Raw genomic sequence first — 18345 nt, forward strand, 5'->3', positions numbered from 1 at the left:
TCAAATGTACTTCTGAAGCTGAACAAACATGCTAATGTTTACATCAAGACTGTAACAGGAGACTTCTGATCAGATACTGACCCAAAAAAAAACAAAAAAAACCTATTAGCCAAGCCTAATTGGACAGTGACTGTTCTGCTCCCCTAACCGTCTGAGGGCTCAGTTGCATTAACACATAGGGGCCCAGACTGCAACCACTAACTGCTTGGTGGCGGGCTGAGTGAGATAGATTGACCTTGAATGGCTGTCTTTGTTAGCAGAGACTAATTGGGCACTCACCGTTCTGCTCCCGCTGCACCCCCGCTGCTAACAGGTCTGGCTCTCCCAGGCTGATGTCGTTGAGACGGCAGCCCAGGCACTCCATGCACAGCAGTTTATACCATTCCTCTGCATCCAGCTCTGCACACAGCCACACAGCGCCACAGAGGTAAGGCATGTCCACCATCAAACACACACTTTTCCTCCATATCCAACACAACAGATATGATAAAACATGCTGTCCAGATTATAACTGTGCCTCTAGTGTGTTTACACATGCGCGCACACATGCAAACAAACACATAAATCACTCAAGGAATTTCAAAATAAAATGCATGTACAGGACATGAGTACAGCTAACAGCAACCGGGGGGAGAAAAATCAATCTGATCGATTCGCTGCAGATTAAAAGAGGCAGTGTGTTCAGCAACAGCCAGTGACAGGTGAATGCAAGGTTTCTCCTCCCTCTTTTACCAATACTCAGTTTAAAGTAGCTCTGCTAGAACAATATGGCCATAGTCACTGGTGATCATCTGTTTAATCAATGTTCAATCAATAAGCTATTTTCCAAATTGAAGAAGGGCCTTAGCTTTAGCTTGTTAGTTGGAACAGAAATGTACGCATGAAAGAAAATAAAGAATATTACAACAGAATGAGACGGTTAAAGGAATGAGTACACTTATTTTATTATTATTATATTACTATTATTATATTACTGTTACTTATTTGAAAGTTAGATTAGTAAATAGATAACCCCTCTCACGTTAAATACTTTAATGTCATGTCTTGTATTATTATGGACTGTGAAAATGAACTCTAATCTAATTATCGGCCCCTAGCTTAGTTTAGCACAAAGAGTGGGAATGATGAAACAGATAGCTACAAATGTCTACCAGCACCAGCTCACTAACGTACATGTAATTTATTGTTTGTTTAATAAATAATGCTAAAACTGAAGCACAGAACGTTGGCATTTTACAGGGGTTAGCTAAGCTAACTGGCTGTTGGCTGGAGCTACATTTTTTTTTTTTTGACATTTCCGCTTTATTGACAGTGACAGTAGAGATAGACAGGAAGGGCGGAGGAGAGAGGGGGGATGTCATGCAACAAAGGGCCTGGGCCAGATTCAAACCTGGGCTGCTGCAGGAAGGACTCTTGATATGTGGTATGCGCTCTACCAGTTGAGCGAGTGGGGTGCCCCAGTAACTACATATTTAGTGTACAGACACGAAAATGGTATCAATCTTCAAACTCTAGAGAAGTAAGCAAAGCATATTTCCTAAAGCTATTCCTTTGAGGGTTCACAGGAATAGTAATTTTTTGTGAAACTTATGACTAAATCATGACAATTTTGATTACTGATTCCTTTTAAAGAAGCAGTCTGGGTTTAAGAACTGAGCTTTGTGTCGAAAGTTACAGTATACTCACCACACGTGACAGCCGGCACTAAAAGAAGGGAGGGCATTTAGTTTGAGACTAAATTTTTTTATTTGGAGTAAATGGAGACAAATTTCATTAATAAAATCTGGAAGTCTGCTTGGCAGTCTGTTATTTGTGGATTCCAATTTTCCTTCCTGTTAAATCAGAAAAAAAAGTGTTTACAATGGAGAAGATCTCCAATTCTCTTATGTGAGCTTTTGGTGGGAGTTAACGAGGTATGAAATGAGGCAAATGCTAGAGTTGTTTATCTTTGTGAAGCTCCTGTGTAATATGTGTGTGGAGAGGTTTTCTCACTTCATTCACTTCAAACTATCTTGTGTAAGTGCTGGCAGAGTGAGACAGCCTGTTTGTCAGATCAACTCTAGTGTCCAATGGGACAGATCTACACAACTTTGCAAGGTGAAGGAAAGGTCTGCTGCAGCCTGAAGCATTTTATTCAGGCTTTATTCAACAGAAAGCAGAAATACAGATGCACACAGACACACAAACTTATAGGCAGCTACAGCAGCTCTGCACTTTAGCTCACTGCTCATGCCTCCCCAGATTCAGCTCTTGTCATTCAGTTACTATGGACTTTAAGTGACTCTAAACTCCCACACTTTTAAGGCCACTGAGTGGAAAATCGGCTAAACAAACACTTCATTAGCACTGAGGCAGTCTATGTACCATGCATGAAGAAATATGGTAGGAGGATGTTTCTCTGTCTGTGTGGAAGTGTGGGTGTACGATGGAAGAGGACGGAGAAGCATTTTATGTTAGCATAGTGTGTGAGAGAAAAGAAAAGAAGCAGGATGAGGTTGGAGTGAGACAATACATGAAAACCGAATAATGAGACAGTCAGTATACCTTGTTTTTCCTGCTTTTGCAGCAGGCTGTGGTTTGAGAGAAAAATACAATGTATATATACAGCTGTATTAATATTTCTCTGACCTGATTCAGCTGTGGAATTTAAGGAGCTGACACATTTGTTACTATTCATATCTCATTTCTATCAGATCTGCAGGTCACACTGTCATATCTCTTTTGGATTCATATTTGACAGATGCATCCAAAGCACACAACTGTCAAAAAAATGTAAGATCCATTACCATCTGTCGTTCAGTTCCTTGTTTCACTGACAGCAAACTAAAAAACATGACACTGCTTTGGTGGAGGTATCAAAAAGTTATTTTTAACAATAAATTATCAAGAGATCTTCATGATGCCTTATTACTTTTTGAATCTTTTAGTCTTTTAGAAAACCGTCAACATTTCTGATTTTTTTTTTTTTTTTGCACATTTGTGTAAAGGTCTTCAAACAAGCTTGCAGTTTGCTTTCAAATTGCCAGGTTTAGTTTTCAGATCCAGATCCCATTGATTTTGCGCTGCAGTTAAAGGCTGTATGCCAGGTTAACATCCGAAGTAGGTATGCTCTCATGTAACCTAACACAGCCCTTTTACTTTTTGACTCCATTCAAATTCAAATAAGAAAATTTAAATATAAAAAATTCATGAATATCTTGTATTTCTTCACATACATTTGCTCATATGAGTGTGAATCCCCAAAAGAGGTACTTGGTTGCGAGGGGTGCAAATGTAAAGGGGGTGCAGGAAATGAAGATTTATGAGATGTAAGTGGCCACGGGATGATAGAGTCATCCATACGGTGGTGTGAGAGGGAAGGCTGTGGGCATGGAAATAAGCCAAGAGAGAGAGGGAGAAAGAGAATGAGTGAGCGATCATGGGTAACAGAGCAAGAGAGACTTTATCACACCAAATTCAATAATCTTACCCCTGAGGTTTATTGCTACATCTCTCCATCAAGTATTTCATCATCACACACGTGCACACACACCCACAAGGCTAGAGTGAAGAATTGAGATGTTCATCCTCATCTGTCTAGTTGTAGCACAGTAATGGACATCCACCTTTTCTAGCCTCTTTACATCCAACATTTGCACCTTAAGAGTTGACTCTTGCATCTCAACTAACCATGTACAGATCATCTGGCTTCCTGTCCATGTATTAGAAGCAATCTATATTGTTACAGTCAATAATTGGGTTGAAACACACTGTAAATGATGCCCCATATCATTTTTCATACCTGCGGTATGAAAATCAATATTTCAGAACAGGTGCTCCCACTTCTTAATATACCAGCAAATGAGCATCACTTGGCCAAACTCCAAGTCTCTGCTGCTTCTTTGACCTTTCTTTCTCTTTCTGCCTTTCACATCTGAATGTTCGTCCACTTCCTGCATAACTTTTCACAAACCACCCCTGCAGTCCTAATCTAACACGTACAAGCATACAAACATGTTTTAGGATGCAAAAAAAATCCTAATAGTGAATGCTTTCCTCCCTAGCTGAAAAAGACTTTTTGAATCGAGGAAAATGAACTTACCTGAGTCACAGGAAAATGTCTTGGATGTGTCATCACAGAAGATAATCGCCACAGCATGCTTTTTTGTCTCCCGCGGCATCCGGGTAATGTTCTTGATGTTGTGGAGCTCAGTGATCTAAGGATGAATTGGAGAGTGGCAGCAGCACATTATTTGAATGAACATAGCCAGCAGCTGCAGCAGCAAGACTGAATTGCCAACTTGCACTGCTTCACAGTGCAATAGTAGTTCGAGGCTTAGCATATAAAAAATTGCATAGTAAAACAGAAATGTGTGAGATCTTAAGGGATAAATACTAATAGGCTCTGTTCAAAAAGTAAGAAATCATACATTGTGTCAGCTCGTTGCAGCTTGGTGTCTGCTGCAGTGTTGTATGTAATGTTGTGTTATTTATTTTAAAAGCACAAATGTGACCTGATGGTCATACTATATACACTTTGCATCCAATGTTCAAGTCCCTCTCCTTGAAACTGCTTTTGCAGTCAATAGGGAGGAGTGTGATCAAAAGCATCTTAATCACTTTAGCAGGAGATTGATTGTGAATGAAAAAAGAGAAGATTACATTTAATTAAATATCACCCCCATTTACAGGCCATTGTGTTCAACAGTCTTCTATGAGTTCAGTCAGCCTGGGAGATAAGGCCCATTACATTATTGGAGTCCATTGTGTGCTAACTGTGGGCCCTTTGCCAGACTGTTGGAAATGAATTATCTGGGCTCACTGCCCGTATAGTAATCCTGATTGTTTAGGGTTAACATATACAACATATGTGGACTAAAGATTTCTTTGCTTGAAAACATCCTGTACAAATCAATTTCCTCTCTATAGTCAGATATCCTCTGCTCAGCATTCAAGTTATACATCGAAATTCAGTGAAGTATTTTCTAACAACAAAGCAAGGAGACACAAAAAGATGGGAAAGGGGGGAGGAGGCAATGAATATTGAAAGATTGGAGATATTTTTCATTTGTTATTTCTTAACGCCCTCAAAAATAGTATTTAAATATTTTATAGGAGATAAGTTGATTTTTTCCTTATGAAGATCCAGTATTTATTTGTCCTCAGGCAGGCTATTCATACATATAACTGACAAAAAGTAAGCATTAAGAGTGGGGATTTCTGAGCCATGAATTCCACCAGCTTTTTATCTCTTTCTCTGTTTTTGTTTAGTGTGTAACTGTGCATGTTTTAGCCTCCCTTTATGTGTGTGTGTGTGTGTGTGTGTGTGTGTGTGTGTGTGTGTGTGTGTGTGTGTGTGTGTGTGTGTGTGTGTGTATAAAATACCATAATACATCACATACTACATATACACACATATAAACACAGACTCTGGCCCAATTCTGTAGAGTCCAAGCAAAGAGAATATCCTCTCTTCTTCTTTCCTCTCCATCTTTTTCGCCCTCCTTATTCAAAAGTGTAAGTTAAATCTCATATTCAGAAGACGACTGCCAGGCTAGCGACTTTGTGAGGCTGCGTTCATGTCATATCATTTAAATGCCCATAATTACAAGCAGCCGTGCAGGAAAAACTATTCACGTCAGCCTCCAACTTGTAATTCCAAGTCAGAGGTATCAGAAATTTCTGACGATACTATCTCCCACTTTGTGAAAAGAGCTACAAGTGTGTCAACAAGCTGTTGGCAGGATGGGTGCAAATGCACCACTGCTGGCAGTAACATCAAAATAAAGTCTAATATTAACACTAATATTACACTAATACAATTGAATCAGCTAATTTTACAGAAGATATACACTGTCTGTATCTGGTTTCAATTAGTAACAAACTGCTACAAATACAACACCACAAAAGTAGCTTATTTAGGCTATTTATCTGGTGTGACTGCAAGGTTAGCACTAGGGCCAACAACCTTGGAATAATGCATAAACACTCCCAAGTCAGAAAAAGAGCTGTGTTTCCTGTTCTTTCTATTCTATTTCTTTAAGTGCTTAGAGTTATATGCTAACGCCAGAATGCTAAGATGCTCACAATAACAATGCTAACATGCTGATGTTTAGCAGATATGTTTGCAATGTTCACCATCTTAGTTTAGACCCTGTTAGCATGCTAACTTTAGCTAATTAGCACTAGACACAAAGTACTGATGAGGCTGATGAGAATGTCATGACAGTAGTTTTGCAGGTATTTAGTCACAAACAAAAGTACAATTACAATGTATCCTGAGGGGAAAATTAATGTGTGTACCAGTTTTCATGGATATCGATCCAATAAGTGTTGAGACATGCCATTAAAAGCCAAAACAGTCAGTCTCATGGTAAGCTAGAAGTATAGTGAGGTGGTCATAAAGGAAGTTGGCTTCATCCTCTGGAGACCACGAATATCTGTACAAAAATTCAAGGCAATCTATCCAATAGTTGTTGAGATACTTTACTATAGACCAAAGTGGTGGATCGACAGACTGACCGCACTAGCATGACTAAAAACAATCCCCCTCTTTGCTTTACCAGTTATTTCCAGTACTATAGGCGTCTGTATTTAGACATTTAAATACAACTCCAACTTTCTACTTTTACTGTTTCTGTCAGGGGCTCAGGAGAGCTTGAGAAATGTAGCACATAGAAAAACAACTTTTCAGAGGGCTAAAAATATTGCCAAAATATTCAGGGATTCAGGGAGAGAGTTGGGGAGGTGGGGGGTGCAGAGAGACAGAAAAAAATGGAAAGATAAAGCCAATCCCCTTTGTGTTGATTCTGTAAATAAGCCACCAGTGCAGACTATTTCCTCCCAAAGCATTACAGCGTTGAATGAAGCCTTCAGACGGGACCTTTCTTGATCTTTGTGGCGATGCATTACCAGGTGCAGTGGTGCATGTGTGCACTCATCGCTCACTCCTGCGCTTGGTGTATGAGATGCCTTTGGGGGGGGGTTACAGCCACACAGGATGCCCTGTGTAACAGCATAATGTAGTAGGCAGGGAGATACCTCATTCACAATAAATGGCTGATACTGTAGCAGCGAGGGGTTGCTAACAAAGTGGATTAAAACATCTACCTATCTCATCTCTCAGATAAAAGTTTGTGGTCACTTGCATTCTCGGAAATTTCTGAATTTACAAAAAAATGCAAAATCCATAATCACAAGTTAGTAGAAAGTCTGTTACAGAGTACTAAATCAGCCATCAAACTACAACCACATAAGAAACCTGGTGTCAAAGTCCCCTATCATGTGCCCTTATTCCCTCTCATAATATAAACCACTACTCCTTTAACATCATCTACCCTCACCATGATAATGAGCCATAAATGGGGTTTTTCAAAGGGTCTAAGAGGTGGGAAGAGCAGTAGTAATTTTGATTATTACTTTAAAAGGGAGGGAAAAGGCCCCAGAGGGCAAGATAAAGTTGCAAAATGTATCTTAATGGTAACTTAACTCCATCATCTGTGGCCAACTGATATAACTTTTTACATGGAGATGAAAAGGTTCTTGGTGGGTGTTTTTTTTTTTTTAATCTTTCTTTGAATACAATGTAAAAAGCATCCAACTTTAGTACCTTAATCTCATAATAAATGCTGCATTTTAATATATTTCAAAATCACTTTCTTTAAGATAAATTTGTATCACAATATTTCTGGAACATTTTTCTGTTGTTTAATTAACATGGAGGTCATGAATATCCATGGGAGATTTAATGGCATACGTGTTTTTTAAGATACATTATCCAAGACTTTGTTATTTGGTGGTCTTACAGAAAAGATCAGGGTTTGCCAAATCATTAGGAATCATACTCTGAAAATTATGAATATTGATTCCTAATTTCATGGCAATCTGGTCACTACATGTTGTGTGATCTTAATTGACCAAAGGATTGACTGATCAGCATCCTTAGGCCTTACCGCTAACAACAAAAATGTAAATTGAAACCCTTTGCTTAGTGAAACATGGCTTGTATACCAAACAAAAATAACAATTCATAAAGATGCACAAAGCACCAGACACCACATCCTCCTAGTTGTTTGTGTTTTTGCTCCATTGGCTTTTATTGTGAAGCACTGTGTAAATTTTGATTTAAGAAAAGTACTTTCCAATATGATTTATGGTTTAGGGCTGCAACCAACAATTTTTTTTTTTTAAATCAATAATCTGCCGCTTGAATTAGTTTCTTGATTAACTGGTTTATTGTTTGGTTCATAAAGTGTCAGAAAACAGTGAAAAACACCCATTACACAATTTCCTAAACCCCAAATTGATGTCTTCAAAATATTTTTTAAAATATATTTAGTTTGTCATTCCAGAAGATTTAAAAAAAAAAAAAAAAAAAAATTCTCACAATCGAAAGGATGGAACAACTAGGGAATGTTTAGCATTTTTGCTTAAAAATTGATTTAGAAATGAAAATGAAATGAAAAAACTTGTTGATTAATTGATTAGTCAATAACAGATGAATTAATCAGCAAAGATTTTCAAAATTAATTAATTGTTTAAGTATTTTTTTGTTAAGCAAAAATACCAAAAGAAATCCCTTGTTCCAGCTTCTCAAATGTGAATATATGTTAGTTTTCTTTGTCTTCCAGAACATTCTTGGGTTTTGGACTGTTGGTCCAAGCAGTTGAAGATATCATCTTGGCTTCTGGGAAATGCATTTTTCTCTATTTTCTGACATTTAGGTATTAAAAAAAGACAAGATAATAGATTTAGAAACACTGAATGATAACGAGTGATCAGAATGAAATTTATAATGTGTTTCACTCGTGTGTGTTTACCTTGTGGAAGCTCCTGAAGTAGGCTGCCTTCTCGTCTGGGTACTTCTCTAACCGGCGGGGTCCTTTACTGGAGGCTTTCTTGAACACCAGCCAGCACCTCCGGAATATCTGACAACAGAGAACGATGGAAGCCTCATTGCAGACACAACTCCCCTGACGCAAGGAAATACACTATAGTAACTGGAGATATAGACCACAGCAAAACACAAACTCGCTGTCCAGAGAGGTCCACCCCCAGTAACTGCAAAAGAACCAACACGAGGAGAGGTCAAGATGAAATCAAATCAAGAAGACAGAAAAATCTACTCCTGCTACACCAAAGCAGAGAAATCAGTGCCAGCTGCCATCTAAAATTCAAGCTCACTATAAACCACTAAAATCAACCTAAGCAAAATTTCCAAACATCAAAGCAGGCTTTGTATGGATTTCAAAATATGGATTGGCCCTTAGGGTTCATTACTGCTGTTTACTATTGGAGGGCACTGACACAAAGTAGATAACACTGATTCTTATCCTGATTATGTACTAAAACAAGATGATTTCTAGAGAATGGTGTTTTAACTCTCACAGAAAATAACAAACAGAAGACTTGAGAAAGGAAATTAAACTATTATGCCTCAAGAATCAAACACCTCTGCATACATAACTTTCGGAAAAAATTTAATTTAAATGTTTGAATCTCCTTATTTGTGCATTTGGATAATATCCTGAGATGACTGACAACCAACAACTGGCAACTCCAATTACTCTTCCTTTGATTGTATTGTATGGAATTTGTAATGCTGGATTATTATGGGCTCACAGGACATTAAGACACTGCACCTACTACAGTTGTTAGAGCAAAACATTTCAAATTCACCAAATGACTTGTGTTCCTGAGAGCTTTGAACAAACTGCAAACAAGCACTCTGTACAAGCTTAACATCTTTATAACTTAGTTTCAACCTGGATAATGTGCTTCCTTTTCTTAAAGACTTTGGAACACAAACAATTTCTCTTTCTTTTGCCACACAATGTGCAGACACAGGATCGATCTCTCTCTCTCTCTCTCTCTCTCTCTCTCTCTCTCTCTCTCTCTGGTTGTGAGCGTGAGTGAGGGTGGACGTGCGAGTGGCGGGAGTTGTGAATTGTTTTGTGTGTGTTTCTGGATTATCTCTGCACCTTTTCCTCTGTACATGATCAGGTAAGCTTTATTTTTCTAAATTGGTTAATTGATTTGTTTGCCGATCGATCGGTGGACCTGTCAGGAGGTCTTCGGGAGTGATGGCGTCCTCCGAGACGCCACCTCCGTCTATCCGGCAGGGAGTGCGGATAGTCCCGCCGGATAGCACCGTGACCGTAGAGGAAGTTCTGCTAGCCGCCAGTGAACAGGTGGGATACAATCAGCTGTGTTTTGCCTCCAGAATGAACCGAGCGGTGGTTGTGTTCCTGAAGGACGAGACTCAGGTGCATCGTCTGACCGAGAGCGGTGTGTTTATCAGGGAGAATTTCGTACAGGTCTCACCGCTGTCGGTGCCCTCCACGCGGATCACCGTATCCGGTGTTCCGCCGTTCATCCCAAATGAATCGCTTGAGACCGAACTCCGCAAGTTCGGTAAATTCGCCAGCGGATTTAATACAGTGAGTCTGGGATGCAAGGATCCCAAACTGAGGCACGTCCAGTCTCGGAGGCGGCAAGTGTTCATGTTCCTGGACTCGTCGACCCAGACGCTGGAGGTGTCTTTCAGGGTGAAGCACGGCGATGGCCACTACCTGGTCTACGCCAGCTCAGGCCAGCTCAAATGTTTCGAATGTGGAGACGTTGGTCACAAACGATTTGCGTGTCCACATAGACAACAACTGGTGGAAGCGGCGGCGGGCGGATCCGCCGGGGCCGAGGTGACGGCGGGCAACCCCGCCGGAGCCGGGGTGACGCCGGCGGGCGACCCCGCTCGGGCCCGGGAGGCGGGTGGGCCCGCAGCCTGGACTGAGGGGGTGGAGCCGGTTCACGGTCAAAATGTAACAGCCAACTGCAGGCTTCTGAGACTGCAGAGAACCTGAGCAGCTCTCAGTCTGCAGGGGCTGAGGCAAAACAACAGTCAGAAGAAAAAGCTGAAGAAGCTGCTTCCACCAGTCTAATAGTCAAAGATAATACCGAAGGACAAAGTGTATTCAGTAGCCAGGTATCAGATGCAGGAGGAGACATGGAGTATGACTCTGAGTCAGACGCTGTATGTATTGGTGAGACTCCTAACAGGAACACAAACCTCTACTCTCTAGAGGAAATAAATCAGTTCCTGGATGAAACATTTGGAAAATCTGTTAAAGTGACTGATTATTTCAGAGACACTGACAAGTTCATTAGATCTGTTGGCATATTAAAAAAACTGGTTTGGTTTGACATTTTGGACGAAAAACGCTTCCGTCTAAAAAAACACATCACAACTTTGAGGAAAGAAGGAAAAAGTAAAACTGTTAGAAGGACTAGAAGGTCGCTGACATGATCATGTACCACAAGGTGTTTTTTCCTCTTTACTGTTCCCTGCTTGTCCTACGTCTGATGTTTTTCTCTGTCCCCTCAATGTGGAGCCTCAGAATAGGGTCTCTGAACATCAATGGTGGGAGAGACAAGCACAAAAGAGCTCTAATATCTGAGGTCTCTGCTCAAAAAAAGATTGATGTGCTGTTTTTACAAGAGACACACACAACTCAGACAGATGAGGTAGATTGGGGTTTATGGTGGGAGGGTTCATATGCCCTTAGCCATGGCACCAACTTCAGTGCAGGAGTAGCCGTTAAAACCAACCACAAATACAACGGTTCTGTCTACTAATGAAGTAGTGAAGGGACGGCTGCTGATGGTCAGAGCAGAAATAGAGAAATCTGTGTTCTGCTTTGTCAACATATATGCCCCGAACCAGGGGACCGAAAGAGTAGTCAACTTTACTGCGGACAGGACAAGCGAGGAAACCCACCCGCAGTCATCCCAGAACCTAAACAGCATTATAACACAACTAGATCTGCTGGACGCGTGGAGGGTCAAACGTCCACAGACCAGACAGTACACATGGGTGAGGGTCAGAGATGACACGGTCAGTACAGCCCGACTGGACAGAATCTATATCTCCCAAAGTCTCAGCTCCAGACTGGTTGAGAGCACAATTAGTCCAGTTGGGTTCACTGACCATCACTTAGTCAGCATAGATTTGTATATTTCACCGGGTGAAAGGGTTAAATCTTACTGGAGTTTTAACAACAAACTCCTTCTAGACAGGACTTTCTGTCACTGCTTTGAGCAATTTTGGCAGCAGTGGAAAATTAAAAAAACTGACTTCAGTTCACTGAAACTGTGGTGGGAGATTGGCAAAACACAAATTTGTGTTTTTTGCCAACAGTACACCTGCCATTCCACTGCTAAAAATCAAGTTAGCAGTGCAAGAACTTGAAGCCAACATTAGGGAAATTGAAGAGGGCTTGCATGGCAACCCAGATCCTGCTAAGGGCCAACTGTTGCGGGAAAAAGGTTGGAGCTGAGCTCCTTACTGCAGGAGAGAATAAAAGGAGCCCTCGTCAGGTCCCGCTTCCTACAGCTGAAGGACATGGATGCTCCAAGCTCCTTCTTTTTCAACCTGGAAAAATCGGTCGCCCAACGAAAGCAGATGACCCGCCTTAGGCTGCCAGGAGGCAGAGTGACCGCTAGTCCGGATGAGATGAGGAGCCATGCAATGGATTTCTACACCGACCTCTTTGGTGCAGGCCACTGCAACCATGAGGGTCGCGAGGAACTTCTGCAGGGGCTTCCTCAACTTAGCCCGGACGAGAAGGCTGGTCTGGATCGGGAGCTGACTCTGGAGGAGTTGACGGTCGCCATCAACCAGATGGCATCGGGACGGGCACCAAGAATCGATGGTCTCTCCAGTGACTTCTCCAAGCATTTCTGGAACACCATCGGACCCGATTTACATGGTTTCCTGTTAGAGTGCTTTAGAACAGGATCTCTCCCAGTCTCCTGTCAGAGGGCTGTGCTCTCCCTGCTACCCAAGAAAGGAGACCTGGCCCAACTTAAGAACTGGAGGCCAGTTGCCCTCCTCTGTACAGACTATAAGGTGCTTTCCAGAGCCTTATCAAACAGACTTAAGGACGTCCTGGAAATAATTGTAAATATAGACCAGACCTATTGTGTACCAGATAGGACAATCATGGACAACATTTTCCTCATACGAGATGTTATTGATGTTTATAAATATTATAATGTAAATTGTGGGATATTGTCTTTAGATCAGGAAAAGGCTTTTGACAGGGTGGATCACTCCTACTTGTTTTCTGCACTTAGGGCTTTTGGTATTGGTGATGGTTTTCTGGCTTGGGTTGGTTTACTGTATAAAGGTGCACAATGTATGGTGAAGATGGGGACAGGGCTGAGCCGGCCAATCCCTGTACAGCGAGGGATAAGACAGGGTTGTCCTATCTCAGGTCAACTATATAGCTTAGCTATTGAGCCCCTGCTGTGCAGGCTGAGAGGTCGGCTCAGTGGTCTCTCACTGCCGGACCTCGATCGTCCTCCCACTGTTTCTGCTTATGCAGACGACATTTACATCTTTGTTTCCAGTCAAGAGGATGTTCAACATCTGCAGGACACCCTGACTCTTTATGAACAGGCCTCATCTGCACGGTTGAACTGGAAAAAAAGTGAAGCTCTGTTGGTGGGACAGTGGCGGGATCAGGCAGTGCCCAGTCTGCCTGGAGGACTCCAGTGGGGGAAGGAGGGGCTGAAGGTGCTGGGAGTGTTCTTGGGCACTGAGGGCTTTCAGAGAAAGAACTGGGAGGGAGCTAGGGAGAAAGTGTGCACTCGGTTGTCTAAATGGAAATGGCTTCTACCCCAGTTGTCATATAGGGGAAGGGTTCTGGTTGCCAATAACTTGGTCTCCTCGACTCTCTGGCACAAAGTTATCGCTCTGACGCCACCAAGGGGCCTGGTAGAGGAAATTCAGAAAGCCATCCTGGACTTCTTCTGGTCTGGTTACCACTGGGTCAGAGCAGCAGCCTTACATCTGCCTGTGGCTGAAGGGGGGCAGGGATTGATCAACATCCAGATCAAAATGGCCTCATTTAGACTCCAGACCGCACAAAGGCTGCTGTACAACTGTGGCCCAAGCTGGTTCGACACAGCTCGTCTGCTGCTGAGGAGAGCCGGTCGAATGGGCTACGACAAACAGCTTTTCCTCCTCCAACCGGAAACGGTGGACCTAACTGGACTGACACCTTTTTACAGCTCTGTCCTACAGGCGTGGCAGATCTTTAAGATCACACGTCTTACAAATGAAACTCCAGGTATGTGGTTGTTTGAAGAACCGTTGTTTTTCAACAACTTTATACAGACCCAGACATTGCAGTCTGCCAGCTTGCGAGCCAGTCTCAGGGAGGCCGGCTGCACCAAACTAGGACATCTGATGAAGGTGACGGCAACATCAGTGGACGACCTGGGAAGGAGGAGCAACATCACCTCTACCAGGCTGATTTACAGAGTGGTGAAGGAGGTCTGTGCTGCCCTGCCACAAAACCTGAGAGCATTCGCAGAAAACAGAGACCTGTGCAAACAATGGAGCGAAGGCTGCGAGTACAGCTTCCCCTCTCTGTCCGTCACCCCAGCTGTGGGAGAGTGGCAGGAAGGAGGAGGACAGCTGCTGACGTTCACAACCCCACACCTGGACCAGTTCCAGGCTGTAGGGAAAAATGCAGCCTATCAAATCTGCGTGAACGTTCTGAACCTGCGCTCTTGGGGGGGATGAGGGAGTCGAGGTGGACTGAGTTTTTCGGTCCAGGCGCTTCCCCGAAAGGCAGCTGGCGGGCCCTGTACAAGCTGCCCATTGAAAAGCGGACAGCAGACCTCCAGTGGAGGGTTGTACACGGGGCGATAGCTACGAACAGATACAGAGCGCACCTGGATCCTGAGCTGGGGGAGGAGTGTGTCTTCTGCTCTCCGGCGGAGACCCTGGAACATTTGTTTGTTCAGTGTCCTCGGCTGGTGACGCTGTTCGAGCTTTTAAAAAAGAGGTTTCAGGGTATCGGGGAGAAATTTTCTTTTGAGTTGTTCATTTTTGACCCCAGGTACAGTGCTAAAAAGAAGACGGCACATACACTGGTGAACTTTTTATCTGGTTCTGCCAAGCTTGCCATCTGCCTGACACGCAGGAACCGGGTCCAGAACACTGGCAACGTGGAACCTGTGCCGATTCTGCAGGGACTGTTGAAGGCCCGTCTGAGAGTGGAACATGCTTATTATATAATGATGGACAACGTGCAGGACTTCAGGCACATTTGGGCTGTGGGAGGGGTCTTATGTTCTGTCGGGGGGGGGGCTGATTGTTAATTTCTGATAGATAATTTTTTTTGGCGACAGTTTTTTGCTTCTCTTTGTTTTGCTATTTTTTCTTTCTGGTCTTTGGGTGATGATGTGGGTTTAATAAATGTTTTTTAAAAATCAAATCAAATGAAAGGAACACACAAATGCACACATAGAAACAAACACACACACAAAAAACAAAACAAAGCCTTCTCTCTGAAATGTTCTTTTGTTCGATTTTACACAGACTATTATTTTTATTCCATGTTTATTGTTTAAATATAACATGTTTAGTTTGATAAGCTGTTGGCTAAGTGCTCCATTATATCAATCCTTTATAATGCTTGGGCGGTATTAGGAAAAGCCAGAATTCCAAAACACACCCTCCCTTTTTAAACAGCTGGTGTCAAGGTGTAAAAACCCCAATACAGACAGAACAGTGCAGCTAAAAGGCAGAATAAGTGTGATGGCCAATAGCTTATGAGTCCTGTGTGGTTACCTATCTTTAATAGTAGCACCTTTCTATTTCCTGGTGGAGACAGCCACCATCACTCTGGCTGTTGTAGGATTGCCCTGGGCCACATGGTTGTGTTGGGGAACCATGGATGTATGATTAATTTGTTTACTTAGCTGGTGTACTTCATAAAAGGCCCACTGAGTTGAACTTGGCACTTTGCAGTAATTGACTAGGATCCCTAGGTCCTTATCAGTCTGCCTTGATGGGCCTCCATTCTAGTTAAGTGTTACCCAGGTACATTACAAACAGCAAACAGCACATAACAGTGCACTACACACTCTCTAATGCACTGTGGATCATCATCCACACCGTCCATAAAATGCTTTAAAAAAAAAAAAAAAGTAAGGAAACAAAGGGGCGATTAAGTCTTACTCCAAATTGAACTTAGTGTATTTATTTCCATAATAATGTCTATAAAAACTAAACAAAACTGCAGCTTTGACAGAAACATAGGAATAGATATGAATCCCTTTTGACAATGGCCATTACCACATTTGTTTCTTTAAAACAGTAAAATTAAAGCTACCCTCAATTCCCCTTTGGGAGCTTGAGTCAAAGCAATGCTGCCTGCTTGCCGCACACAAAGTAATTCAACCTAGGAGTTCTCAGATTAAGTAATTATACCAGCACAATAGCAAGCTTAGTTAGATAGCTTGTGCATAATAAGAACTAGTGGGTATGAATGGAGAGGCCTTAATTTAGCCTGTTCCACAGTTGTCATTGTTTTGTCAAGGCAGTCCTATTCTTGGGCTGCTGGTGGGTCTTATTCAGAGACTCTTTTACACTGATTGTAATTACACAGACATGAATGAGACTCTCTGCTGGTTTTGGTGTGACGCATAATGGCATAACAGTATAAAATACGCTGTTTGGCCCTGAAAACCAATTCACCAGTTCAAGAAAAAACAAAAACACAAAAACAAGGAAAAAGGTGAAGAGGACAGCTCTGATGAAAATAAAATCATTCTTTCTTTTTTTTTTTACTTTGAGCTTGTTTCTGCTTTCTTCTGTGTGAAAGCAGTTCCACCTCCACCCATCTGTGTTATCCCTGTGGCCAATTACACAAACTAAACATGGCAAAGCTGTCATTACAGCTTTGACCAAAAATAATATCCCATGCATAAATAAAACTACAAACAAAGTTGACTTTGGCATGTTTACATTGGCAAAACGGCAGGCCTGTGACTGAAAAGCAACAATGCCTCTGGCTTTGATTGCTGCGGTATGCAGAGGCCGGCCAGCCAATTTTGTTTCCACAGGCTCTGTAATTCTGATTGCCCCTGGAACTCATCAACAATATCATGTGATTGGTTGAATTTTTTATGTTAGGTCCTTTGAGCCTTGAATCTTTGATTTACTTCCATCAAATTGTAATGTTGTTTGTCTCTTTTTTTCAGAAGTCATATCCTCTCCAAACACTACTCACAATCAATCAAGCCAACTTTATTTCACTGAGGTAAGATACAAGAAGTGAACAAGAATGCAGATGAATAAAGACACTTTGGCATTGACATTGACTGTGAGGGGTACAACCCTGTAAGTAGTAGCCATTCAGAGAACCCCCTGAGGAACTGCAGACCAGGCATTAACAATGATGGTGGTAAGGTGGTAAAAAAGTGAAGCCACAATACTGCAATGAAAGCAGAGAAATGGAACAGGTACAGTGGTTTAAATATTCTTCAGCTAAGATCCTCATTGGTCCCAATTATTTTATAGGATATTACTGTGACTGAGTGGTGTAGACCTAGAGCAATAAAAAAAATTAAAATTATAATTGTAAAATTATAATCTTTTTGTCAGAGACTTTTTCACAGAATTTAAAAAAAAGGTATATTTATTTATTTATTTATTTATTTATTGTGTTTCTACATAAAAAAGCAGATTTGGTGACACTCCCCACCTGAGTCTTGAGGTTTATCTTCTAATCAAGGATAATACTAAGAACTCTAGGCTAGGGCTAAGTCTAAAAGAATTAAAGTTCAGGGGCCAGTTCCTCCCTTTAATCCTTGGCGCCTATAACTGATGGTTCAGTTTTATCCTGTAAATCTGGTTGAGCTGTAAATGTTTTGTGACATTCAGACATTAAAATATATCTTAAAAGAGCATCAATTTCAGTCTGAACCTTTCCCATAAGCCTGATCGGCAGGTCCAATATCAAAGTCTGGTTAATGAATGACAGGCATGTCATTAAAGAACTGTCAGAGAAGTGTTTCTCTCCTGCACACTCACATCCCTCACTCGACATCTGAGGACTTCTCCACAGTGACAGGTCAAATACAGCATTAACATTTTAGTCTGTTGAAAACAAAATTATTCATGTGATCCATTGGTCGAAATGGTACTTTATGTGAAGAGCAAAATTCAGCAAGTTACAAGGATCGCAAAAAAAGGAAAACCTTACATGAAGATTTAAGGCAGCCATTTCATTGTGTATTCATTTAAATTCTGAGTGGTGGGATGAACCCACAGGGCCACTGGAATCCAAATGAGATTGGGTCATTAAAATTTAATACTTTAACTCAATCTTAGAATGATTTATTAAAGAAAATTATTTTTCAACACAAGTTACTCATGACTATGCATGGTGTGTGTGTGTGTGTCTCTGTCCTCTTAATTAATAAGTAGACATACCAACAACAGAAATGAATGTGAGGAAAATAAATAATCCTTTGCCCTTTTTTTTTTTCTTAAAAAAATTCCTGTATGTT

The 18345-nt window shown here is 41.6% G+C and overlaps 1 protein-coding gene across 3 annotated transcripts in view; it reads right to left on the minus strand.

Annotated features, from left to right (window-relative positions):
* The window catches only part of dok6 (docking protein 6), a 49082-nt gene that overhangs the window by 13264 nt on the left and 17473 nt on the right, over positions 1 to 18345 (minus strand). For all 3 annotated transcript variants that reach the window (XM_040127643.1, XM_040127642.1, XM_040127641.1), the window contains exons 2-4: positions 8799 to 8906; positions 4082 to 4196; positions 280 to 399 (exon numbers count right to left, since the gene is read on the minus strand). In XM_040127643.1, coding sequence (XP_039983577.1) covers positions 280 to 399; positions 4082 to 4196; positions 8799 to 8906 — 343 coding nt within the window. The remainder of the gene's footprint in view (positions 1 to 279; positions 400 to 4081; positions 4197 to 8798; positions 8907 to 18345) is intronic.

This window comes from Xiphias gladius, chromosome 5 (assembly GCF_016859285.1).
Source record: "Xiphias gladius isolate SHS-SW01 ecotype Sanya breed wild chromosome 5, ASM1685928v1, whole genome shotgun sequence".
Taxonomy (NCBI): domain Eukaryota; kingdom Metazoa; phylum Chordata; class Actinopteri; order Istiophoriformes; family Xiphiidae; genus Xiphias; species Xiphias gladius.